Raw genomic sequence first — 26297 nt, forward strand, 5'->3', positions numbered from 1 at the left:
TCATGAATATTCCTAGTACTGCTACTAGGATCGCAAATAATTTCCATCCCCACGAATGCAATAACTCCCAGAACCAGGTGCCTATATGCCAACCCCCTTCTTGTGTATAGAGTTCAGAGTTCAAGACATGTAGCTTTCTTAACGCTTCAAAAATCGTAGGAGAGGAGTCGTTTACAAATACACAGCACGCTGATCCCACAATTTTGAAAACACCGCCACGATCAACCAGGATTACATCAAGAGCCATTCTGTTCTGAAGTGTCATTAATTCAGATTCTGGATAGTTGTCGTATATTATAGGAGTTTATTGCTTGGGCCAAAAATTGTGTAAATTATTTTGCTACGTCCTCTACTATTAATCCATCTTCATTACTGCTCCGTGGCCTAGATCTAGATAGTTTGGCTATGTCTGTTTTTAAAAGAAACACTCCTGGGAACAAAAGTCCCAAATAACAAGTACCTCTCCAGTTTCTAGGCAACCAGGTATACGCTTTTTCCCCACATAAAATATACAGGGTCACCTACATACACTGGTTCTACTTCACTATTAAGAATCCCTGTATTCATACATCTAGTAAATGTCCCTACTGAATAGGAGCCCTTCTTTAAGCAAAAAGGAACAGAATGTGGGCTGTAGTTTACCGTATAGGAGGGAGGTACTGCATCTTTATTGCCTTCTGATCTCATACGAAATATGATTACAGATGACTTTTCCGGCACGCACAATCTATCGTGTGGCATTGGTTTGGGCATAGCTTTTGGCATCATCATTCGTGCTCTATGAAATATGGAGCAACCTATGGGTCTCATAAGTATCTCCTCAAATTCATTCATGTTTGTGCTATCTAATTGACCCGTTTAACTTTTATTCCATTTCCCATAATATAATGTACTCAGGGATGCACTGCATGCAGAACTCGATGTCAGTGGCTGTACGTACCAACCTTTTTCTTTGCCACCATGCTGTGGCAAATGAGCACACACCCAACAGTTATTCTTTTTCAAAATTGAATGCGTCATATTCATTATTTGCAGTAAGGTGTTGTTTCCATAACCTTCCCTATGTTTTTCTTCCATTGGGGACAGAGTGTAAGTAATTACATGAACAGGGCTTTCAGTGGTGGAGATGTTTCTCATGGGCAAGAACATTTCTAATGGGTGTATTTCTTCTAAATACCATAATACCAATACTGTCATTATTGGGGCCAATATACTCATTATACACATTATTATCGTTAAGCTCAGCATACAATTGTTTCGACCATTTCCTTTCTGTGACCTTCTATACGCTATGTTTAATTCATTATCAGCAGTGGTGCAGTAGGAGGCAAAAGATGGTTCCGGCATTTTGATCTCACGGTCCTTCCTCTGCAGTGTTTGTCGTGAATGTCTCTCATTGTTGCACTTGTTGGAATGTCAACAAGTTCGATAAATGTCAACAGTCTGTTCTGCCAGTTCTTAGCAGCCTGGATTGCTACAAGTTGGACAAGATCTCTGTGCGTCCGCACATTGCCCAAAAGAACTCCAGAGCAGTTATCAATTGCCTTCGTACCATATGCGCCCCATTCGTTCGTACGGGTACAGGACACATGGATTTTATGTTAGCACTGAGGAGCCTCGTTTATTGGGCTGTCCAATTTACACAACCCTCACGACGCTCTCCTCTAGGTCTCCGGTTCCTACTTCATCCGAGAATAGGAAACAGAGGCAACAAAAAGATCAACAGAAATGCAGGTTTGAACACTCCCTCTTCCTAGGCCGCAAATTGTATCGCCTTGCTCCTGGTATCGTGTAATCAATGAATAGTGCAGATGCACTTCCAGACTCAAGCTCAGAGTCAGCATGTGGCGCAATAACAGATGATGGTAGGCGCCACAGTGATGATGCAGCTTTCCTTTCAGGCTGCGGCACAACGAAAGTGGGTGGGCGCCAAAGAGGTACACATTCTGTGTTTGCCAGCAGTGATGCAGATTCTGCTGCGCAACGTTGGGGCACCCCTTGCCCTTCCTCTTTCACAGCAATCTTTTCGGGCTTTCTTTTAGGATCAGGCAGATTTTGGGGCAAAGAACTGACAACCGTGTCTTTCGTTTTTTTTTGGGCCGCTGTCTCTTTCTGGTCGTCTCGATCAGTCAATTTTTCAGACGGTGGTGGGACCTTCTTGGCGTGTGTTGCATGTATCCACGCCTTCCTCCCATCCACCCGAATTGCTGTTTGCGTAGTCAGGAGGATCAGATAGGGTCCACGCCATCTGGGTGCTAACTATGTCTTTCGCTCAAAATTGATTAGTACCCAGTCTCCTGGCTCCAGTGCGTGTCCCGGACCAGTTTATCTTACTGGCACTGGCTCCTGCACCTGCTGATGAATCAAACACAGTTTTTGAATTAAAAGATTACAATAAATACTGAGCACAGGGTATTCAAGTTCCTTTAGCATTTTCGGCTGAGGTGCACACCAAACATTCGCTGGCCTCCCCATAACGATTTCATACAGGGAGAGCCCAGTTCCTGCCTGCACAGATGTGTGCATGCACAGTAACGCTAGAGGTAATGCATCTGCCCAGCTTAACTTGTTTCCTGCGCACATGTTGCTGATCTTAGATTTTAAGATACCGTTGTGGCGTTCAATAAGACCGGCTGACATGGGGTGTCTAGAACAATGGAATCGCTTATCGATCTGGAGACCTGCACAAATCTGTAATATTACTGCGCCCACAAAATGTGGACCGTTGTCTGGCCATATGACACGGGGCAGGCCAAAACGGGAGAAGTATTCCTTTAACATTACTTTCGTCGTGCTCATGGCAGTGCAGTCCTTCAATGGATATGCTTCCACCCATTTGCTAAATGCACATATGACCACCAGAACATACTTCAAGTTTTGGCATCTCTATGAAATCAAAATGGATTACCTCAAAAGGCATAGAGGGAGGGCCACAATTTGTTGCAAACACGTGATACAATTTTGAACCAACCTCTCGGCATTTTTCTTTATGTGCGCATTCTCCAACACTGTGGCTGCATGTTAGACTATCTTCTTGGCACAAATAGGAGTAGGGCTGTGGGCCATTGTGACCATTGCAGTTACATAGGAATTGGGCAGCATCCAGTTCCTACTCTTCTTGTCTACCCAACAACCCTCCAGATCTAATTCAGCAGAGCCCTCAGCCCACTCTTATTTCATCTGCAGTGGCTTCTGCCTGCATCTCTAACGGTGGCAATTCCATGCTCTATCATGCAGGGCACTTCCTCCGACTGTACTGTTAACATTTTAGTATTTAGGTCAGTGGCAGTTTGTTTCTCAATTCTGTCTGCAAATGCGTTTCCCTCTCCCACTTTGCATGTTACTTTTTTATGCGCCTCACATTTTACTATTGCCAGGTGCTTTGGACAGGTAAGTGCAGACAACTATCATACAATCAAAGGGCCATGTTGTATTCTAGCCCCATGTGAATTGACTGTCAGTATATATGTTTACACTCAGATTTTCAGAAATCTCACAAGCTCTGGTCAAGGCTATTCTCTCCGCCGCTTGTGCAGAGTTGTAGGGGATTCTTACTTTCTTTTTTTTTAATCAAAATCTTTTTATTGAAACATCAAAACATTGCATTCATCAATAAACAAGTCAGTGGCAAAATGGTTGATTAAACAATACATCGATCAGTCGCCCCCTTGGCGCTTGTCCCTTGAATCCCTTCCTGCCACTCATAGGGTTTCATATAGTTCGGCGTTTGTCACTGTTCATACAACTTCAATTAATTTGTCACAATGCATTAACATTTCATTTTAACAACTTTACAATTCTTGGTATTAAAACTGATTTGTGGATATCCTTTTGGGGTATACTATTGCCGCTTTGCATTCCATAATGCCCTTAATTGGAAGGGAGAAGGAAGGAAATAAAACAAAAACATTTACAGTACCACTTTTCTCATAGTCACCGTTAAATTCATTTAGATTCAGTTCATATCAACCCCTTCTTCAATTTTCCCCTAGATCCAAGTGTTGTCCTCAATGTCCCTCGGGATCTGTCCTTGCTCTCCAATCAATGGATCCTTCCTTTATTCCTAAGGTGTTCAGGGTTGAAGAAGGAATGTAATCAGTCTAGGTTGGAAGAACATGTGTTCTTTTTCCTCAACGTGTTCTAGGAATGGACCCCAGGTATTCTGAAATTTGTTCAATTGGTTTTCCATAGTAGCTGTTAATTTCTCTACTCCCTAAAATATCCCAGACTTTAACCCACCAGTGCGCAATGTGTGGTCCGTCTCGCTCTTTCCAGAATCGTACGTGCGTGAGACGTGCCGCCATTAACAGCTGAGTGATTAGCCGCACTCTGGGACCAGATTGAGGGTATGATCCGTCCTCTGGGGTGTCGCTCAGTACCATTATCAATGGATCCAAGGGGAGAAGAGTGCCGCAGATATCCTTAATTGGACCTGATCTCTAGCCAGAAGGATTGAATGATCGGGCAGTGCCACCACATGTGTCCCAAATCAACCCTTCGCCCCACAGCCATGCCAACAATCATCTTGGTAGTCTACGTTTATTGCATGCAGCCTCTGTGGCGTAAAGTGCCATCTATAACATATCTTAAGTACACACTCTCTGGTAGTTGTGCATCTAGAGGACCTGTGTGCCCCGTCTCATATTCTCCGCCATGATTCTGGAGCCATCTCTCTCCCTTTATCCCTTTCCCATGCTGTCATGTAAGACAATTTTTCTTCTTCTGGGACATGTTCTAGGAGGCGGTAGCAGATTGCCACCTTGTGTGTTCGCTGCCCTTCCACGACCGTCAATTCTAGACCCGTGGGCTGCCAAGAGACGATTCTTTTACTTTGCACAATACTTTTTAATGTAGTGATAGCATAGGCAGCAGTTGATGTGCCATCCGGCAATTTAAAACAGGAACCGTCACAAAACAACTCTCCATCTGGCTCTTTTTGTGGGGTATCTGTTAAATCAATTCTCCCCTTCGTTTCTTCCTCAGTAACCATTAAGCAATCATGGGGAGGTGATTCATTTCCATTTTTTTCCATGGGTAGTGGCATTAATTCAGCAGGATTCAAAGCGCTACACCTCATAATTTGAATGTGTGGCGCAAAGAGGACAATTTCATATCTAGTCAATCTAGCAGAGGTGAGGTGTTGCGTCTGCGTTCTATTGAGTAGAACGTCTATGGCATGTGGCACCATCAAAATTAAGGTGTGCCCCAATACCATCCCTTCCGTTTGTTTCACTGACGCAGCAGCCACTGCTACAGCTCGCAAACATTGTGGTAATACGCGCGCTACAGGGTCCAGCGCAGAAGGAAAATAGCCGCATGGCCTATTTCTTCCACCATTTTCCTGTGTCAAAACAGCCAACGTGCAGCCTTCACTCTGATGTACAAACAATCTGACATTTTGTTCATAATTTGGTGTGCCCAAAACTGGAGCAGAACACAGCGCAGTTTTGAGCATCTCAAATGCTCTCGGACATTCTTCATTCCACTGCAAAGGCATCACAACATCCTTCTTTGTCAACTCCACCATTGGCTTCACAATTAGAGCAAAATTCATGATACACTGCCGACAATAAGAAGCCATGCCTATTATAGCTCTGACTCCTTTCTGCGTATTTGGAATAGGCATACCAGAAATGCTCTCTATTCTCTCTGGCGTCAGTCTTCTCCCTTCTTTCGAAAGTAGGTAACCCAAATAAGTCTCCTCCTTTCGAGAATATTGAAACTTCTTTAAACTCGCTTTGTGGCCATTTGCTGCCAAGTGTGTTAAAAGTAAAACAGTTCTCTCTTTACAAATCTCTTCTGTATCTGCAGCAATCAACAAATCATCTATATATTGTAACAATACACAACCTGCTGGTAATTCTAGCATGTCTAGTTGTTCTTTCAATGCTCTGCTGTAAATACTCTGACTTTCTGTGTAGCCTTGTGGAATGCTCGTGTAAACGATCGTCCTCCTAACGTGAAGGCGATTAGATATCTGCTTTCCTTGTGCACTGGAATGCTAAAGAACGCATTCTTCAAGTCAATAACACTAAAATACTCAGCTGAGGCAGGAATCATGGTCAAAATCGTGGTAACATCTGGGACTAACGGGAATTGAGGATCTACCACCTTGTTTAATGCGCGCAGATCAATTATGAAACGGTACGGTCCCTCATTACCTCCTTTCTTATACACCGGGAGAATGGGACTGTTACACGTGCTGCCTGTAATCTCTTCAATCACCCCCAATTTTACCAAATCAGAAACAATACTTTTCAATCCTTTCTCTCCTTCTACTGAGATTTTATATTGCGGAATACGCGGTAACGTTACTCCTTCTTTCAAAGCAATTTTCACTGGTTCTCTCTTCAAACATCCAACATCATTGTCATTTATAGCCCAAATACAAGTTGGCACCTCACTCAATTAGCCTGGCAAAGGTTTAGACACACATTCGGATACTGGTACATTCTGTGGTGAAATGGTCAAAAATACTCCATCTGGTGTACAGTGGATTACTGCACTCAATTTCTTCAATAAATTTAATCCTAAAAGATTCTCCCCGCAATTCTCTGTTAAAAGGAATGGACAGTATTCAGTGAATGGGCCTAATGTCACTGCTACTGGTTGGGACACTGGATTTATCACTGGGGTGCCTGCGAACCCTACTGAAATATTTCTTTGCCTTGACAGTGGTATTTCTGGAACCAAGTGATGGTCTATCGAACACTTTTGTGTCCCCGTATCCACAAGGAATCTGTGCTCACTATTCCCAACTTTCATTTCTACGTAGGGTCCTTTCTGATTCACGGGAATAGACACTGGCTCCAACCCCTGTCTTGGGCTGTCCTATTGGGGGAACAACACATCATCGATGTGTAATCGCTGCTGTTATTATAGTACGCATTCGCATGAGTATCGAAAATGTTCCCGCCCCTTCCTCTATTCCCATTTTACATATTCTGCTGGCTCTGATTCTGAGCCTGGTTCTGATTTTGGGCACCATTCGCATGACTATTTTGGTGCTGCTGCATGTGATTTCTGTTATGCACATTTGCTCCTGGATGCCCCCTATGCGGTCTTCTCTGGCCGTACCCATTTCTATTTTGCAAGTGTGGACATTGCGCTCGCTAGTGACCTTCCTCTCTGCGATGCGCACATTGATTCAGTCCCAGGGGCCCTCCATGCATGTTCAAATTACTTCTGCCCTGGGCGTTTCCTCTACCTCTATTGTGTCCCGCTACCTGCTGGAGTAGCACCCTTGTCTTCAAATTTGTTCTATCCTTCGCCTCTTTCTCTTTCTCAGCGTTCACTCTGTTCTCATAATATTGAGCCATATGTAGTACTTCACTCAACGTTTTTGCTTGCCATGCACTTTCCGATGTCATTATTAAGTTTTGAATGGGAAGTATTAACCCTCTCACATATTTATCGACGAATAGCCTTTTTCCCGCTTCTGTACTTACATCCTGCCCACTGAAATCTGTAAATACTTCCTCGAATCTGTTAAAATAATCTGTGGCTAGTTCATCCTTACCCTGAAAACAGGCAGTCAATTTGTCCCATTGAATTCTTTTCTCTGGAACAATTCCTTTCAATTTCTGTATTATTCATGCTGTTAATGCTGCCATATTTGGCCCTGGTTTCCCTCCCTGCACTTTATTCCTTGCCTCTAGTACTAAATCCGCCCATGTGGCGCCATAGGCCGTTGCATCATCCACTTTTCTTATTTGCTTCCATATGTCTGCTGGCAGTATTACTGGGAATATTAAATCTATGTCACCCATAGCGAGTACGGATGACTGCAAACAGGACTCTCTTTATAGAATCCTGCAGGATTCTTTCTTATATCGGGAATCGTCTGTTTTATGTTGTTCACTTCCTGTCTGGAAAAGGAAAAATGTACATATTGGGCGGTATAATGGGCTGGCGTTACCGGCGCCGCTACGGTGCCTGTTGCATGAATCTCTACTTTTGGCACAAAGGTAGGTGGGACTTCTCTCATGGGAAATACCGCACTCCCTGTTCCTCCCCTCTCTCTCATCTGTAGTAATATTCCCAAATCGAGTGATAAGGCTGTTTCTCCTGTTCCGCGTTCAAATGCCCTCTTATATACTGCTATTATTTCAGGGGGGCTGGCTTTCTTCTCATTTATATCTTTGTCTATCAGATGTTCAGCCATTATCTGCAGTGCTTTTCTTTTCATGGGCAAGATGTATTCATCAAATATCTTGTGTATCTCCATTGTGGGAATACTAGGATTTGAAATCCATTTCAACGCCTCTCATATACACACTCTTAGTCTGTCACCTGTCAAATATCGCGCTGTATATAGGGCTCTACCGCTTCAGTTCTATCTCTCCTAATATCTCTACTCCTATACCCAGGTATGGCAAACATTTCAGCATATTCATTGTCAAGTTCATTCTTAAGTTCAAAGAGTCGGTCTACATGTTCCCTCATCTCTTCAACCCTCCCTCTACAACGTGCCAATGCATTCAAATCCAACAGTCGTTGCGGAAGCAGCTTCCCAATTAACTGTTTCCATCTAGCCACTAAATATTCCCCCATGCATTCCAACACTACCTGTCTTTCGTTGCTCCTCCTGAAGTAGAATATTGAAGCCATCGCTGACGTTTCATCATTCCCATCTATATACAATTCGGCCTGTTCTTGCAACTCTTGCTTCCTCTCCTTGCTAATCGCACTATGAGTTACTCTCGTACATCCCCTTTGTTCAGCCCCTTCTTCCTTTCCAACAAGTTCAATTTCAATCACGGAAAGGGCATATGGGACAGAACCGATCTCTTTAGAGGGAGGTGCGGATGGGACAGCAGGACCGGGAGGTGACTGTTGCGGCGCTGACTGGCTAATGGGAGGCACTGTTTGTGCAGTGTGTAGCTGGGCTGGAATTTGGTCAATTGGGAGGGGGTGAGCAAAAGGAGGGGGCTGAGCAGTTGCTACTGACGTGATCGTTTTAGTCTCTCTTCTTGGACCTTGCTTTGTGTCTGTCAATATTTTATCTATTAATTCGTCTGATGAATGCACCTCCCGTTGTGGGTATATCTTTTCTATGCTCAATTGCTCGCGTCTATTTGACTTTCTCAAACTATCATTCCACTCCTCCTCTTCCTTCGCGCTCTCTGCTTTTGACTTATGCCTGCGCGCATGTTTCTCCCTACCTTTCCAACGAAGCATTGCTTCCCTTCTCCAGTCCCTAAGGATATCAAATACTGCAGGGCATGTTTTCTTTTTCATCAACACCTTCTCCAAATTATCTATTCTCATCATTTCAAAACTCCCAGGATTAGGCCATTGAAGATCTTCCTGCTTTCTGGTTTGCTTATGCCAAATCTCACAAAACATTATCGCTCCCACACCATACTTCACATACATCTCATACGCCGGCGACCCCTCGGGTGGCGCGACCTGGCCAGTTTCCAAAGATTGTCTGCCGCAGCGGAAAAATCCCGCTAGGGTGGAGAATACCCCAGGCATGTTTTAACCTTACCCTTGGCTAATCAAACTTACACTGGGTGTTTGATTTTGCAAAATCAACTCTCAACCAATATCAGGATCTCTTTTGAATCGGGGTACGACTCACCTGATCAATCAAGTTGTCTTCTCAAGACACAATTCGTCTGGATACTGATGCAACCAATGACGTTGTGTCTGCGTATCTTGGCTCACTCTGCCTTGTTTCGGGACCCTCGCCCCCTTGTTCTCTGGCCGGGCACGTCGATCAGGGATCAGTTGTGTGCAATTCTGCAAAGGAATCTCATCGCTTTCGCAGGGGCGCCCCGAACATCTCTTGATCCCGGCTCAATCGTCCTGTCCTCGCCGTTCTCTCCGCCTTCCTTATTTTTCAACGTACACGATGGAACAAGTGGGGGAGGGTCCCTATTCGGGCGCCATCTTGAAGGGGCCGCTGAGGGACCCTCGCGTATGGAAACAAGGCACAGTCACCACACACGAACTGATATGCCAGACACGAGGTTGTATTCCCAAAATCTAGGGTTTATTGCAAAGCAAATAGTCTCAGTTGGCCAACTGGTCCCACGCCCTGCGATGTGTGTCTACCAGACCTCGGGGGACACAAGAGAGAAATTTGTAGGACAGTTACATATATACAAAACAAGCATCTAGTAATCTGTAGTGTCACAACTTATACCGCCCCTACTGCATTTCCTTTGAACTAAGCACGATGATTGACAATGGTGACGAGTATGACACATTCAAACATTCATTTAGTAACAGTTTGCAATTTTGTAAGCTCAAAGACATAAGTCTTTGTTTTAAAGAACACAATGCTTCTGTTTCTACAAGCAAGCGGTGCGTAGGGAGAGACATTCCAGGCCTTGCTATCTCCTCGTTTCTATTTGTGTACTGGGGGTCAACTTGCTCTGCAGGATTCTACCGGGCTTAGGGAAGGGGGCCGCAAAGAAGAGCATAATTCAAGTCTTTTAATGTTCGCTCTAGTATTTCTACTGTGCTTACCGAGACTAGCTGGCACCTGCTGTACTGATTAGAATGCCTTGCTGCTCACTCTCCAAGGATATGCGAAGGAGGGGACCGGGCATTTCTGTCTGGGTTACTGCGTTATGTTTCAACATTCCACTCGCGGCCTTGCATTGTGCACCAGTGAAGCAGAATAATATTTCAGCAAAGCAGTTTTACATGAGGCAAAAAGGCAACGTTAGAGAAAACAAGATGGCGATTTCAGTCGCTTTAAAAAAGCCGCACATAAGTCAAGCTTATGGCTATATATTTCTAATACTAAATGCATGAGACAGTTGGTCTTCGGCCAACATAATGCATATCCTTCTGATCGAGGGGTGTCTATTTTTCCAGATCGACATAACAGCTAGAAGCCAGACTAACATGGCAGAGGCAACCAATGTACTCAGATTCACACTTCTCATATTGTAAGACATAACGCTACCTTTTTTGTTTATCACACGCACAAACACACTTTAAAACATAACTGTTACTGTATGTCAACTATCCTATAAGGGTGGGTGGGATTTATTGAATATATAAACATTGTTAATGCTACTGCATATCACTTACCTCCTCCATGGCTTACACCTGTAAGCTACTCACAGCGTGTAAGCATTTCCTATCCAATGATAATTGCATGATTTTAGACAGAGCCCTAATACTCTCTAGAATTGATTATTGCAATGCCCTATAAAGTGGAGCTAATAAATCCACTATTCAAAAGCTCCAAATACTACAGAACAATGCCCTCAGAGCAGCCTTAGGCATAAATAATAAAACCCATATTTCATCCCTTAGACACCACCATAAATGGTTATCCACGTCTAATAAAATACAATTAAAAACGCTCTCTTTGACTCAAAAAGTCCTCAACAACGCAGCCCCCAGCTATCATCAAACTGTGGGGTGCGCCCCCACAGGTGGGCGCGGCCGCCTCCTAGGGGGGGCGCCAGAGCCCAACATGAAATGTAAAAAAAATATAAATATATATATATATATTTTTTTTTTATAGGTTGGAGGAAATGGAAGTGGGCAGCTCACATGGTCAGACCGGACCATAAAACGGTCTTAGGCACCAATGAAAACATGGCCAGCAGTTGCAAATGGATATTCAGTCATTTAGTCACAGACTGTTTGAATAGTACCCAAGGGGTTGTTTTTTATTCAAATGTAAACAAATTGTGATATTTAAAGAATATTTATTCAGCAACAATGGTCAAAACTACTAGCTGCATAGTGACGCAACTCCTCAAACTGGCCCACATTGGCCAAAAACGTGGACCATTTTGATTGGCCTACACTAGCATTTTGCATTTTTGGCACAGTCATCGCCCTATTGCCCTATAGGCCAGTCCAAGCCTGCCGACTCATCCCTAATGGGTGAGGGGACGTTCACCCACTGGCCACCTCACCCATTATGGAGGAACCGAGGAGCCAGCCCAGTGAAACACTGAGCACTCCCTCAGCTGCTTTTTCCAGCTGAGGGAGTGCTCCTGGGCTGGCTGAACTGTCAAAGGGAAACACTGTTTGCCTTTGACAGTTCATTTCCCCAGCCGCACATGATCACTGAGCCATGCAACGTTGGGGGTGTTTTGCTTCGCCAGCCTTGCATAGCTCATTGGAAATGCTGGCTGGGGCACTGCATGTATGTATGTGCGAGGGGGTGCTCCTGCGCCTCCTCGCACATATGGGCAGAGCAACCTGGAGCGGGGCATTTTAGCAACCATGCGCAGGCCCCTGCAGAAGGTAAGTTCATGGCGATTTATTTTTTATTTAAATGTGTATGGATGTGTGTATGCTTGTGTTATGGGACTGTGGTGGGAGCAGGATGGCCGGCGGAACTGGGATAGTGGTGGGGGGAGAGCCCAGGGTCTGTACTGGGAGTAGGGTGCGGTGACGGCACGCAAATGTTCATAGCGATTTCTACGTACTGTCCAACCGGCACTTTTAGGGGGGCCCGGCCTGCCCAAACTTGGCTCAGGGGGCCCGAGCCAAAAAAGTTTGAAGACCACTGCCTTAGACCCACCAGAAGTGGGAACGGTAACTGTCTTACCATACCGAAGTATAAGCTCACCACTATCGGTGGTAACAGCTTCCCTATAAAGGCAGCTAAAGGCTGGAACTCTCTGCCACCAGATCTGAGAGCCGACCAACCCTACTTACACTTTAGAAGAAATTTAATTAAACCAATCGCCACCGACCCCTAGTCCCCCATCTGGCTATGCCTGCTACTGAAGTGACCTACCCACCCACCTTTAATGGTGTAATAGTGTGTCAACATCTGAAGAACTTGTGCAACATAGTGCAAGCCTGAGCGATACATGGTGGGATTCACTCTTGCAACCTATATTTCTTGTATATTGCTTATTATTTATAATAGGCCATCCGTAGTCTTGGCTCTTATCTGGTATACTGTGTATTGTGCTTATTTTGTATATATTCTGTGTATATCTTGCATATTTTGTAAGTATATAAGCATCCTAGACATTCGAGACATTGCAGACGAGGCCAATCCCAGCTTTGGCTTTTATCTGGTATATTGTGTATTGGGCATATCTTGGATATATTTGTGTATATTTTGTATATGTTTGAGCATGAAAGCATTGTATTTGGTGTACATTTCGCAACTTTCTAAACTTTGCATTTTCACACTGCAGCGGCCTTCTACTTACGAGTCTGGTGCGCTTAACAAATGAATTAACAAACAAACATCCTTCCACATAATTGTGTGTCAATAGAAAATATTAAATGAGGAATTCTCAAACTATACTTACTTGTTGTTTTTCAAATGGATGAAAAGGATCAGTATTTATACTGTGGGCTGAGAATTCTATGACCACCTAAAAACAATAAAAGTAAAAATTGTAAAACAGGGCACAAATACATGAATCCTTCACAACATCTCGGCACAGTGAGGACACTCAGACCAGTAAAAAGGGTTATTTATAATTAGAAGACATGAACATGTTACTTACCCCTGGTAACGCTCTTTTGATTGGATGTTCCTCCCACGTATTCCTCATCTTTTGATATTTCCTTTCCAGCTTCAGCTGCTTTGGAACATTTTTCTCGACAGGGGGCGCTGTGCACTAGTCCCGTCGATTTGATGTCCCTCGAGAGTCTACGGTTGACGCCATCACCAGTATATGTGGCACGTGCAGCGCCCATTGGCTTCAGTTTTGTTTTTCCCCATATTGACGAATTAATGGCAACAATATTAAACCGTAATAGACGTTAAAAGAGCGTAAAGAGCAAAAACACGTACATTCGACAGCAGGGTAGGCTGGGAGGGGCGATGAGGAATACGTGGGAGGAATATCCAATCGAAAGAACATGACCAGGCTAAGTAACTTGTTCTTTGAATGGATTGTGTTCTCCCACGTATTACTCATTTTCTGATAGTCTCCCAAAGCAGTATTGGTCTTAGAGGAGGGAGTAAGAATGTAGACCTGTCCTTAAGAATTATCATGGACAGACTGAAGGACTGCCTTACCAATTCCCCCTTCCTGAGTGGAAGCTGAGTCCAGACAATGTCTTACAAAAGTGTGGATGGTAGACCAAGTGGCTGCCGCACAGATGTCCTTCATTGGCACCCCTCTCTGTAGAACAGAAAATGTTGCCATGACCCGCATAGAATGGGCCCTCAGACACTCTGGAGAATCTTTAGCAGCCAATCTATATCATTCCCCAATAGCCAGAATAATCCACATGTATAGGGTTTGGTTTGTTACTGCCAAACCTAATTTATAACCTGTATAACCAATTAATAAATTATCATATTGGAGAGACTATCTTTGGCAGAAAGGAAGGCTTCACTTTAAGAACCACTTTGGCCTTTATAGAATATAGTGAATGGAGGCTTACAAGAAAGTGCCTGCAAATCCCTCACCCTGCAGGCTGATGTTATTGCAACTAGAAAAATGTTTTTCAATGTCAGCAGTCTTAATGAACATGAATGCAGAGGCTCAAATGGAATACATGTTAGAGATTTTAGTACAAGATTTAAATCCCTAACAGAGACCTGAAGGGAAGTAGGTCGGTACACATTAGCGAGTCCCTTAAGAAATGGTATGAATAAAGGGATTTTGAAGAATTAAGTTTTCTCTGATGAGCGCTTGAAAATTGAAAGCACTGCCAGATAACCCTTTATGGTTCCAATCTGGAGCACCAGATTTGCTCAAAGTAACAAAAAGGATACACCATAGGTGTATCGCATTGAAAAGGATCCACATTCTTTTCCCTGCACGAGCTGCTGAATTTGTTCCAACGGCAGCAGTATAAGGATTTATTTGCCGGCCTTCTGGCCGAAAGAAATCTCCATCACGTCATCCGGGAGGTCCCAATCGTTATACCTCAACCTCTCAGAAACCATGCATGAAGATCGAGTGTCTTGATCTCTGGATGGAGAAATCGGCCCACCTCTCACAAGAGAATATCCTCTCTTTGTGGAAGACGTATTGGAGGGCAGATGGACATTTCCAGAAGGTCCGGGTACCACATCCTCCTGGCCCAATCCAGAGCGATTAGGATCATGGATTTCTCAAACTTTCTCAACCTCCTGATCACGTGAGGAATGATGGAGACTGGAGGAAACGCGTACAGGAGCGGAAACTCCCATTCCTCTATGAACGCATTTCCTAGAGCTCCTCTTGGGCGAAATTCCCAGGAGCAGAACAGTTTGCACTTCCGGTTGACTCTGGTGGCGAACAGGTCTACCTGAGGGGTTCCCCAAAGGGTGAAGATCTCTTGAAGGACGTCCTGTGCTAGTTCCCACTTGTGGGAGACTGTGCTCTGCCTGCTCAGAGTATCTACAGCAGTGTTCTCCTCTCCAGCTAGGTGAACTGCTGATAGGGAGACTCCTTCTTGAATTACCCAGAAACAGAGCTGCATGCCTTTCTGCACAGTGGTAGTGACCCTACACCTCCTACCATGTTGAGGTAGTACGTGGGCACTGTGTTGTCCATTATCAAGACATTCTTCCCCCATGCACAGGGCAGGAAGGCCTTCAGCGCTAGTCTGATTGCTCTCAGCTCTAAAAGGTTGATGTGTAGTTTGGAATGATTGAGACAAACGACCGCTGACTTTCAGATCATTGGTGTGGGCTCCCCATCCCGTGAGTGAGGCGTCCATCACTACTATTATCTCTGGTTATGGTTGCCAAAAAGTTTCTACCTTCAGAATGTTATCCTCGCAGGCCCACCACAGGAGATCCTGCGCAACTCTGCTTGGAACCTGAAAAAGGTCTGACATCTTGCCTGATAATTGCGACCACTGAGTCCTGAGAGTACATTGGATGGATCTCATTCTCAGGCGAGCCTCTTGCACCAGGAAAATGAAGGCTGCCATGAGTCCGAGCAACCTTATCTGCATCTGCAGAATGTGTTGAGCCCTCACCTCGGGTGGCGGGGCTTTTTAGCAACGATGCATCCAGGACTGCTCTGATAAACTGGAGTCTTTGTGATGGAATCATATGGGACTTCTTGAAATTAAAGGAGAAGCCCAGTCTTTTGAGGGAGTGGCAGGTGATGCAGAGATATTCCAGGGCCTATTCAGGAGAACGAGCCCTGACCAGCCCATCGTCCACGTAGGGGTAGACGTGAATCCCCCCCTCTTGGTAGACTCTCTGACATAATCACCATTAACTTGGTGAAACCCCATGGGCGGAGGTCAGCTATGCCGAATGGCAGAACTCAAAACTGATGATGAGAACTGCCAACCACGAACCTCGGGTAACTTCTGTGCTTGTGATAGATAGGCACATGAAAGTAAGCATCCTGAAGGTCCAATGACACCATCCAGTCATGGAGCTGGAAGGCCAGAAGGATCTGAGAAAGGGTAACCAACTTGAACTTCTCCTTCCTGAGGCATTTGTTCATGTTTCTTAAGTGCAAGATGGATCTCAATTCTCCGTCTTTCTTGGGGATAAGGAAATAAGGGGAGTACCAAGCCTTGTTGCTCTCCGCTACAGGTACTGGTTGTATAGCACCTTTCTGTAGCAGGGTCAAAATGTCCTGCACAGGGAGCGAATCTGGAATTTGTGATTAGTTGTTCCCCGTTGGATGATTCCGAGGCCTTTTTTTAGGCAGGGAAGGCAGTAACCCTGGGCTACAGATTCCAAGGCCCATGCATTTGAAGTAATGCCCTGCCATTCTGTGAGAGTCTGCCTCCCACTGGGGTCTTAGTACCTTTCCCTCGTCCACCACGAGGGAATCTTTTCTGGCCTCTTTGACTAGCCTGTCCTCTCGCTCTTTCAACTGAGTAGTAGAAGCGAGAGGACTAACCCCTCCAAGATGATGTACTAGGGTAAGAATGTTGAGGCTGTCCAATTGCGGTGCTGAGAAATTCTGCTGCCGCTTTAGAGGTCTGCAGCTTCTCCAGGTTTTCGTCAGCCTTGCTGCCAAACAGCTGAGAGCCATCAAAGGGCATATTGAGAAGGCTGGATTGCACGTGGGTGCAAACCCCGACTTTCTCAACCAGACAAACCTGCAAAGTATGGTATTTGGAGCCATGGATCTGTTGATGCGGTCTGCAGTATCCAAACCTAATTGTAGGCACTCGCACATTGCCCCTTTTCCATCTTTAACGATAGCTAGGAAGCCGCCTTTTTCCTCCCCTTCGGGGATGTGTTCAGTCGCCATTGCTACACAGTCCCAGAGGGAGAACGTGAATTTTCTCAAGGAACAAGAGGTATTGGCCGACTTAAAGGACTTGCTTCCTGCTGTGAAGATCTTCCGCACCCACGTGTCCACGCTAGTCGTCCCTGTCTGGCAGAATAGTGGGGTATGCAGACTGTTTAGTGGACGTTGCCACCTGGACTACCAGACTTTCTGGTGTATGATGCTTGGTCAAGTATTCAGGGTCACAGCTGGATGATCTATACTTCTTGGAGAAGTTTTTGTTAACTGCAGCGATAGTCTCTGATGTTTCCCAATTTGACCTAATCCTTTTTTGCAGAGCAATATGAAAAGGCAAGATGGGATCTTTTTGTGGACCTTGGTCCAGAATGTCAGTTAAATCATCTTGCTCGAATAGGGCAGCAGGCCTTCTCCAGCCTAAAAACTCAACTATCTTGCCCATTAATTGCCTATATGAGGCATCTGCATGATCAGAAGGGTCTGGTTTAAACTCTAACTCAGGTGATGGATCCACGCCATTGGCTGTCTGATGGTTGTCATATAAATCCTTAATTCTGGACTCCTCGGATACCAAGGCTTCTGGAACATTTGGAGTACCATATTGTAGGCCAAAAGGAGGAGAGTTGTCATCAGAAGGCTCATGTTCCTCATAAACTGAAGATAATGCCTTAAAGAAATCCTTCTTTGGCAAATGTTTATAGTTTTTCTCTTGCGTCATTGGCAGCTTAGATGGCTTTGTACCTGCCTTCGACGGCTTCGAGGCCAATGACGTTGAAACCTTCAACCCTGGCATCGATGTTCTCGACACAGGCGTCAACTACAATGCTGAAGGCGACAATGGTTTACAGGCTGCTAGTGTCGAAGTTGTTGACATCGTTTTTGTCGATAATGCCCTCGTAGGGTTGGATTCTCGACTTGTCGAAGCCCTCATTGATTTCTCGTTAGTTTGAGGCCTTGATGGCTCTCGTTGATATTCTGGTCTGCGTACCGGACTCAAGGGCACACAGGATTCAGCCTTCGACTTCCTTCTGTCGTCTTTATGCAAAGAGACCGTGCATGGCTTCCCTTCATTTCCTTCGAGAGGGTTGGGGCCTCCTTCTCGAATATTCTTAAAATTTCTCTCTGAAACACTTCCCACTGAACCAGAGTGGAGGATTTGGTCAGACATGTGACCTTCTAAGGAGGGGAATCACTCGAGGTTGAAGGAGATCTATAATGCCTCTTATATGCCTTTTTAGACAAAGACGAAGAGTGATGTGATCGACACCTAGACCAAGATCTTTTTTTTGGATCTCTTCCGTCGAGGAGAATCTCTCGACTCGACTGATGGATGTTTTTTTGAAAGACTTGAGGGGTACTTCAAAGGGGTCCTACCCACAGCTAAATTACCTTCACGCTCCCTTAGAGCCATATCAGTCATTGCCTGACAGGAATCAAAGTCCGTTGTGTAGTGCTCCGTGCCCAGACACCATAGGCATACGCGGTGTGGATCGGTAATTGTCATTTTTGCCCCACAGTCTTGACATTTTTTTAAACCCATCTTAGGTGTCGAAGGAGCAGACGGTGAAGACATTATCAAATTTAAATTCGAAGAAGTACCGAGCCGTTGGAAAAACAGAACTGAAGCCAATGGACTCTGTGCGTGATACATATACTGGTGATGTCGTCGTCGTCAGACGGAGACCCTCGAGGGAACCCGAGTCGACGGGACATGTGCACAGCATCTTCTGTAGTAAAACACTTTCCGAAGCAGCTGGAAAGGAAATATCAAAAGACAAGAATACGTGGGAGAACACAATACATTTGAAGTTTTTTATGGATACACTTTTGCAGCAAAAAAACAAAACTTATCATGCAAGATGGATCCAGCAAATGTATGACTGCTCAGCACATTATTATTATTATAAGGGTATTTATTGAGCATGGACCTAGCTTAAGCAAGCAACAGAGCGCTTTACAATCATAGGGGGGAGAACACAGAAGTTAACGAATCCTCAGCGCATTGGAAACTACAGCTATGCACTTCATTTCACTAGCTGCCCACCACAGAACTGTCCCAGTATTCCCTTAATTTTCTAGAGGGATTACAGCTCCTGACTACAGTAATTATCAGATTATAACATACAGATTTTAACAAAATTTCTCAATTAAATCTTTGACAAACAAACATCAAATTGATTCCAACTTCTCCACAACTTGCAATGCCAAACACCCTTTTGTATAACGATCAGTAAATGAATGACTATATTGTTGGTTCAACCCTTTTTGTCTTGTCAAAGTGTTCCCTAGACACTAAAAGGTGTATCATTTTGTTGAATGGCCAATACTCTGTTTGCAGGGCCTAGAATCCCTCCCTTTGCTGCCTACTCCTGCTACACCTCTTCTCATTTCTTATGTTGCTGGGCTAATCCCTTGAAATTTTAGTATTTGGGACAGGTAAACTAATTACTTACTTCTCAGTAATGTTCTTTTTTGATGGATGTTCCTCCCACAGATTCCTCATTTATGATATCCCTATCCAGCAGAGCTGTTCTTCTGAAACCTTTCCGTCACCAGGGGGAACAGTGCAGCTATGCGTCGTCTCCGTCCGACGCCCCTGAACACCCCGCAGTGGTTCAGACGCCTGGGTCAGTATATATAGTGGGGCTGTGCCCCGTGACCTCAGTTCCACCCTTTTCCCCTAGCACTCTAAAGATGAGGGACCATAGAACCGATGACTAGCTTCCCACAAAAAGGGGCATGCAGAAGAGGAATCCGTGGGAGGAACAGCCATCAGAAAGAACATTACCGAGAGGCAAGTCATATGTTCTTCTAATGGATTCTTTCCTCCCGTGGATTCCTCATCTATGGATAGACTTCCAAGCCAGCACAGAAAATTGGAAGAGGGAGGAAGCAGGACCACCACCTAAACCAGAAAACTCTGGAGGACTGACCGACCAAAACGGGCATCCTGGCCCACAAGGGAATCCAAGCAGTAATGCTTAGCAAACGTGTGCAAGGACACCCATGTTGCCGCTTAGCAAATATCCAGGACTGGGACTCCCCTCTGTCGGGCAAAGGTGGCAGCCACTCCCCTGGTAGAATGAGCTCTGAGACCCTTAGGCACCTTAAGGGCGAGCAATCTAATAGAACAGGAATGAAGAGGCTCAAAAACCGTTAAACATAAATTCACCTCCAACGCCAGAACCATAAACTGGCAAGGAGGTTACTGGTTACACAAGCCACATAAGAACTGCACAACCATGTGGGATTATGAAAAACTAGCCCTGTTCCGGGGACCTCTTGAATACTCAAACAGCAGAGAGGTAACCCTTTACAGTGCCAATCTGCAGGCCCACCTGGGTCAAAGCCAGTAGAAAATAAAACACAGAGGACAAAATGAAGGATCCAGGTCGCTCTCACGGCACCAAATCAAAAATGTACACCACCTGCAGGCATAAATGAATTTCATAGCGGGGAGCAGAATTCTGCACATCGAGGATGTCATCCGACAAGGCCCACTCCTTGTATCACAGCCTCTCAGAAGCCAAGCACGAAGGTTCAGGCCGGTGAGTTTTGGGTGGATGACATGCCCCTCTGAATGGGAGAGCAATCCACTCGCCTCAGAAGGCGCCAGGGAGGGCAGATGGACATGTCCAGCAACTCTGGATATCACGTTTCCCTGGGCCCAGTCTGTGGCGATCAGGATCATCATGGTTCAGAACAGGCACAATCTCCTTAGAACCATGACTGGGATCAGTAGAAACGCATAAAGGTGGTCAAAAGTCCACTCGACCATCAGTGCATCCCCCAGAGATCCCGGACGAAGAAATTCCCTCAAGCAGAAGAACTTGCACTTCCTGTTGACACAGGAAGCAAAGAGGTCTACTTAAGGAGTTCTCCAAAAGGAGATCTCCTCCAGAACTTCCTGACAGAGCTCCCATTTGTGGGAGGCTGACGTCTGTCTGCTCGAGGCATCCGCTGTGACATTCTCTTGTCCAGCCAGATGAGGCCTCAGAGATCCATTCTCCAGAGCCCAGAACCACAGTGGCATTGCTTTTATGCACAGAGTGAAGGATCCCAACATCACTTTGTTGAGGAAATGCATGGCCACTGTGTTGTCCATCAGGATCAGCACAGTCTTGCATTTTACAGATGGGAGGAAAGCAATCAAGGTCAGCCCGATCACCCTCAGCTACAGTTGATTTCTTCCCGAAACTCTGCGGGAGACCAGTCTGCTCACTGTTCGGTCTGACAGGTGAGCGCCCCAATCAGTTAAAGATGTCGGCCAAGGTTGGCAAAACAATGCGCCTTTCAGCAGGTTTTCGCGCACGGCCCGCCACAAAAGATTCTGAGCCATCTGGCCTGAGACCTGCAAAGGGTCCGAGATGTGGCCCTGAAACAGAGACCATTTGTAACAGAGAAGCCACTCAAGCAATCTCACGCGCAGACTCGCCTCTGGTACCACTAGGATGCAGGAGGCCAAGAGGCCCAGAAGGCAGACCAAGGCCGGGACTTACACTGGGATTGAAAGACATTGGCAATCCGAAAGATCTTCACCACTCGATCCTCGGCGGGAAGGCCCTGCTCAGGCGAGTGTCCAAGACTTCACCGATATATCGGAGGGACTCGGATGGCGAAACCTGAGTCTTTTTTTAAGTTCAGGGAAAATCCCAGGCTGTGCAATAGAGTGCATGTGCGGAGAAGATGCTCTGCCACTAGATCAGGGGAGTGTACTCGGACTAGCCTGTCGTCCAGGTACGGAAAGACATGAATGCCCTTCCTCCAAAGCTGCCACCAAGGCTAGCAGCTTGGTGAAAATCCTGGGAGCTAAAGAAATCACGAACAGCAAGACCTTGAACAGGTAATGGGGTTGACCCACTGAGGCTGGAAATGCTTTGGAGAGATGGTTCTTCTTGTCCCTGTCCCACTACTTCCCTGTATGCGTTTTTCTTAATGTTTTTATGCCACAAGAGTCCAGTCTGGACCTCTAGCAGTGCAGCTCTTCAATTGTATTATTGGTGAGCAATACCCAGGGAAGAATGCCCATATGGCACCTATGAGTAGACATACCGCTTGTGACCGCTAGTGTGTGATTTGGGCACATGTATGTTGGCTCTTGATCACCCAGGCTCTGCCTGAGGAATCTATGGATCCCTGAACCAAGGCAAGATGGCCACTGAAAGCCTCATGGCTTCCTGCCTTTCCCTTCCTGTTTCTCAAAGTTCTGATAATCCCGTCTCAGTCTCCCTTCTCCTGATTGGATGCTGGGTAGAAGGGCCATATATGCGAGTTTAATCTGTGTGGGACATCCACAGCCAGAGGAGAAACCCGTCCATCTGAAGTGGGCTCTCAAGTGGCTGTTGGGCTGAGAGGACTCGCTACCCGTTTCCTGCTCTGGACTGCCTTAACTTGTGTTGCATCTTACGCCGTCGGCAAGAGGAATCCCCTGCACGGCCGTAACGCGAGCAAAGCAACTTAGAGAAAATATTACAAGTAATGGACTCTGCCTCTGTGCACAAACTAACTTATTACAACTGCCTCACGTGTTGTTTGTTAGCCGCGGTGTTACCGCGGCTCACTGTACTTTGAAAGTGCTTCTTGCCTCATTGGTTCTCTGTCTCCTTTCCACTCTAGCTCTTCATGCCTCCGCCTCCTGCCTCCGCCTCCTGCCCGCCCACCCTGCATCGCTTCCTACTTCTACCTGCCGCACGCACATCTAAAGTGGGCTCTCAAGTGGCTGTTGGGCTGTTTGGCGGAGTGGCGAGATGTGAGAGTTGCATTCACTATTTGATAGTGAATTGTTACTGCATTTAATAAGGGTGTCAGGCTTTATTATTGCTGTGTGACTATTTTTGAAGTATGCATTTTAAACATATGACTGATAAAACACTGCTTACACAAATATTGTATCCTTTTCATGGAAACCACATGCGTTTAATGGTAAACGCATTTGCGACTCCTCTAAGAAGGTGCCGCCCAAAAAAATGCTTATTCCCAAAACGGAATCCAAGCAAATCTTGGGCAACGAACAAAAATCTTTACTTTCCATATCTGCTCAGGGCGATGTGCTTTTACTCCCTGAGCTGAATTTGCCCTCCTTATCGCCTCTTGCATACCCCCTCGATCCTGAGCCTTCAGGAGGAATTACGCCAGTACAACCGAACCTACCCTTCACTTTAAAGGCAGCAAATGACTCTGCGACCAATTTCAACGCAAATACAAAAGGGGCAATAATTAAAGCCCAGTTCTCAGAGGATGGTGTAAATGATAATGCCTAAAAGGGAGTACTCCAACAATGGAATTGTTTCCCCAAAGAAAATACAACTGTCAGATCCCTCAAAGCAGGAGTCATGTTCAAAACGAACGTCTCATGATCCCATGGCTGAGCAGATTTCCCCTCACTCTCCAGTATCATCCATACCTCATGAGGGCGACTCCTCCCATGTATTAGAACAAGAGCTTCATACTTTTCCCGTGCTCACGAGAATTCTAAATTTTTTGGACAAAGGGCTCGAATACACTCATCTTCTCTTGAAAGATATGAAGGAATTAATTTCGTTTAATTCTACAAAACTTTCTAAAGTAGAGGGATATATATTAGCACAAGAAGCGTGTCACACATTTCATGTAACTTGTCCCGAACGAACAGCAGCTATTGTAAGGAGGAGCTTGGCCTCGCTGTTGCCTCATAATGCTTTGCTATCCCAAAGTACTCAAACCAGAAATACCATGTTATTGGCAAACAGAATTCCTACCTCATTTGCCAATGCGGTGGTTAAACCGCCAGGTCCAGAAGTGGTAATTCCATCTGCATCTGCAATTGATCTGGTTGAAGTTGCGAAATTACAACATGAGCGACTCTTACAGGTCGACCAAAACTGGTCCCTCCTGAATTTTTCCATAACAACATGGTGGCACACAATGGGTGTACTGAAGGTGATTCACCAGATAGTCCGTCGGCCATCACCAACATTTTGGATGAGGCTGCAGCCGCTTCTGGTTCGATCTGTGAGATTCCAGAAGCTGTAGATACGACCTCTAATATCTACCATTCTTCTCGCATAATTAAGAAAGCTTTTCAGAGAGTGGTGAAAAGGAGACACAAAGCAAAATTTTACAAAAATGTCTCCAATAAAATAGCAGACGCAGGCTCCTCTTTGCACAGCTCACATAATGTTCAACTTCCCACTGTTGGTGCCCAGAATGTCTGTACAGTCCCTAACGAAGACCATCCCCTTAATCTTAGCCAACTTAATGAGGAAAGCAAAATGGCACTACAAATCAAATCTAAACAAAAACTGAAAATTGGTGCAAATGGTTGTGAAACTGTATCGAAACTCAATCCGACTGCAGAGATCGTATTGGAAAATAAATGTGCTTCACCTGCGTCCACCTCCAATACCGCTCAAGCATTACCCTCTCTTTTGGTGCAAGCAAACATGAGTACATACTTCCCCATTGTAGAAAACAAAGAAACGTCTATCAGGGGAGAAAATTCACTCCAGTGAGGACATCTCTGGGCTCATTCCACCTGTTCCCATTATGGTACATGCGTTGATACCCCCTCCTCCTTTTGGTTCTCACATTGAAGAACCTAATGTACATCCATTGCACAACACTGTATCGTACGCACCTGAATCCTGTATTGACTTGTCATCTAATGCCAATCCACTCAATTCTGTTCCCCCCAAGGATTCTCATCCTGTACCGTTACAGGATGTGGAAACTGTTAAACCTGAGAAGTTGGTGTCGATAAATACCACACCATTTCCGTTGGTGGTGAATAATGAAACACTGGAATCATTCCATGACATTCCTTCCAAAATGCAAACAACTATTGGTTGGACTAGTAATCCCCAACTTAATGGCGCAGCACCTATCAACCGCACATTTCTCATGAATGCGATTCATAAAATCCCGTCTCTACGCAATTTGACCTCTCAAGATGTGGAATGGATTAAGCTACCCATTATTAATAACAACCACATGCTATGTAAAGTCCAATCCCCCCATCATAGCAAAATTATTGTGGGAATACAAATCAGACTTGGTCTTCTTGGGACTTGAATTACAGGCTTTCCATTCTATTGAAAAAGCTATAGCCTTTTTGGAATTCAAACCGCCAGTGGTAACGAATGACAAAAATGGAAACACATTGGTTTCGGTAAATGAAACTGAGAACTTGCAAATCTTAGAACAATTAGCCTCTCTTACATCTGTTCTGAATTGTCTGCTAGGGATCCTTCCAAATGCAAAAACCTCGCTCCCAAACATCAATGCAAATCTACTTCCTAAAACAAACTCATAATGCAATGAATTGCATATCTATTCGTGGAATTGCAGTGGGTTAAAAAATCTCTCAACATGGTTCGCTGGTATTGACACTCAGAACATGCCTTCTATTTTTTTTCTTCAAGAAACAATGTGCAGTAATGACTTTCAATTCGATGGCTTTACTTCCTTTCGCAATCCTGCCATTCAGAAGACACTGGGTCGTCCAGCTGGGGGGCATTGCGATATTGCTTAATAATAATTTCCGATTCTCTGTAAATTATACTTGCTATACTCAATTGTTTCTTTTAATTGATTTGAACATTTATGTGCCTTGCCCTAAACATTTTATTCATTTCTTTGTAATGGAATCCTTCTTCTCTATCTATGGAGGTTGCGACTAATCTTCTAAATAATACTTTAATTGACATTACAATCAATGTATTTCTTTATGCGGCAGCTCAATCACACAGCTCTTTTGGTAAATCTACTCACTCTAAATGCTCTTTTTTCGAATGGTTTGAGATGGTCCAGTTTCCTTCTTCATTGGGACCTGTACGTTACTGCACCCAAATCTCCAACCTCCTTTTTCACCTGGAAAAGAGGAGTTGTAAGGTCCACGATTGATTTCATAGCTGCCTCAAATAATCTAACAGGCATATTCTCTCCTATTGTTCCTCTTTTTCTACCTTATGGTGATCATTCCTTGCTCTCGAGTACCATGATGTTAGCAGCAAAAACTTTTTCTGTGTTGCCGACATTGGCTTTAGTCCAAATTGATAGGATTGCGCTTTTAATTCACTGGAATATCTCTACTTGTCGACGCTTAACTTTTTTAGTTAATCGTGATTTATACCATGACTCTAATGCAGATGACAAGTCATCAGAGACGATTCTTAGGTGGAATCTACTAATGATTCAGTTACA

The 26297-nt window shown here is 44.9% G+C and overlaps 1 protein-coding gene across 2 annotated transcripts in view; it reads right to left on the bottom strand.

Annotated features, from left to right (window-relative positions):
* Positions 1-26297, bottom strand: part of TTC3 (tetratricopeptide repeat domain 3) — a 2698168-nt gene that overhangs the window by 712255 nt on the left and 1959616 nt on the right. For both annotated transcript variants that reach the window (XM_069636090.1, XM_069636092.1), the window contains exon 34: positions 13257-13322. In XM_069636090.1, the coding sequence (XP_069492191.1) occupies positions 13257-13322 (66 nt within the window). The remainder of the gene's footprint in view (positions 1-13256; positions 13323-26297) is intronic.

This window comes from Ambystoma mexicanum, chromosome 7p (assembly GCF_040938575.1).
Source record: "Ambystoma mexicanum isolate Mex_15411 chromosome 7p, UKY_AmexF1_1, whole genome shotgun sequence".
Taxonomy (NCBI): Eukaryota; Metazoa; Chordata; class Amphibia; order Caudata; family Ambystomatidae; genus Ambystoma; species Ambystoma mexicanum.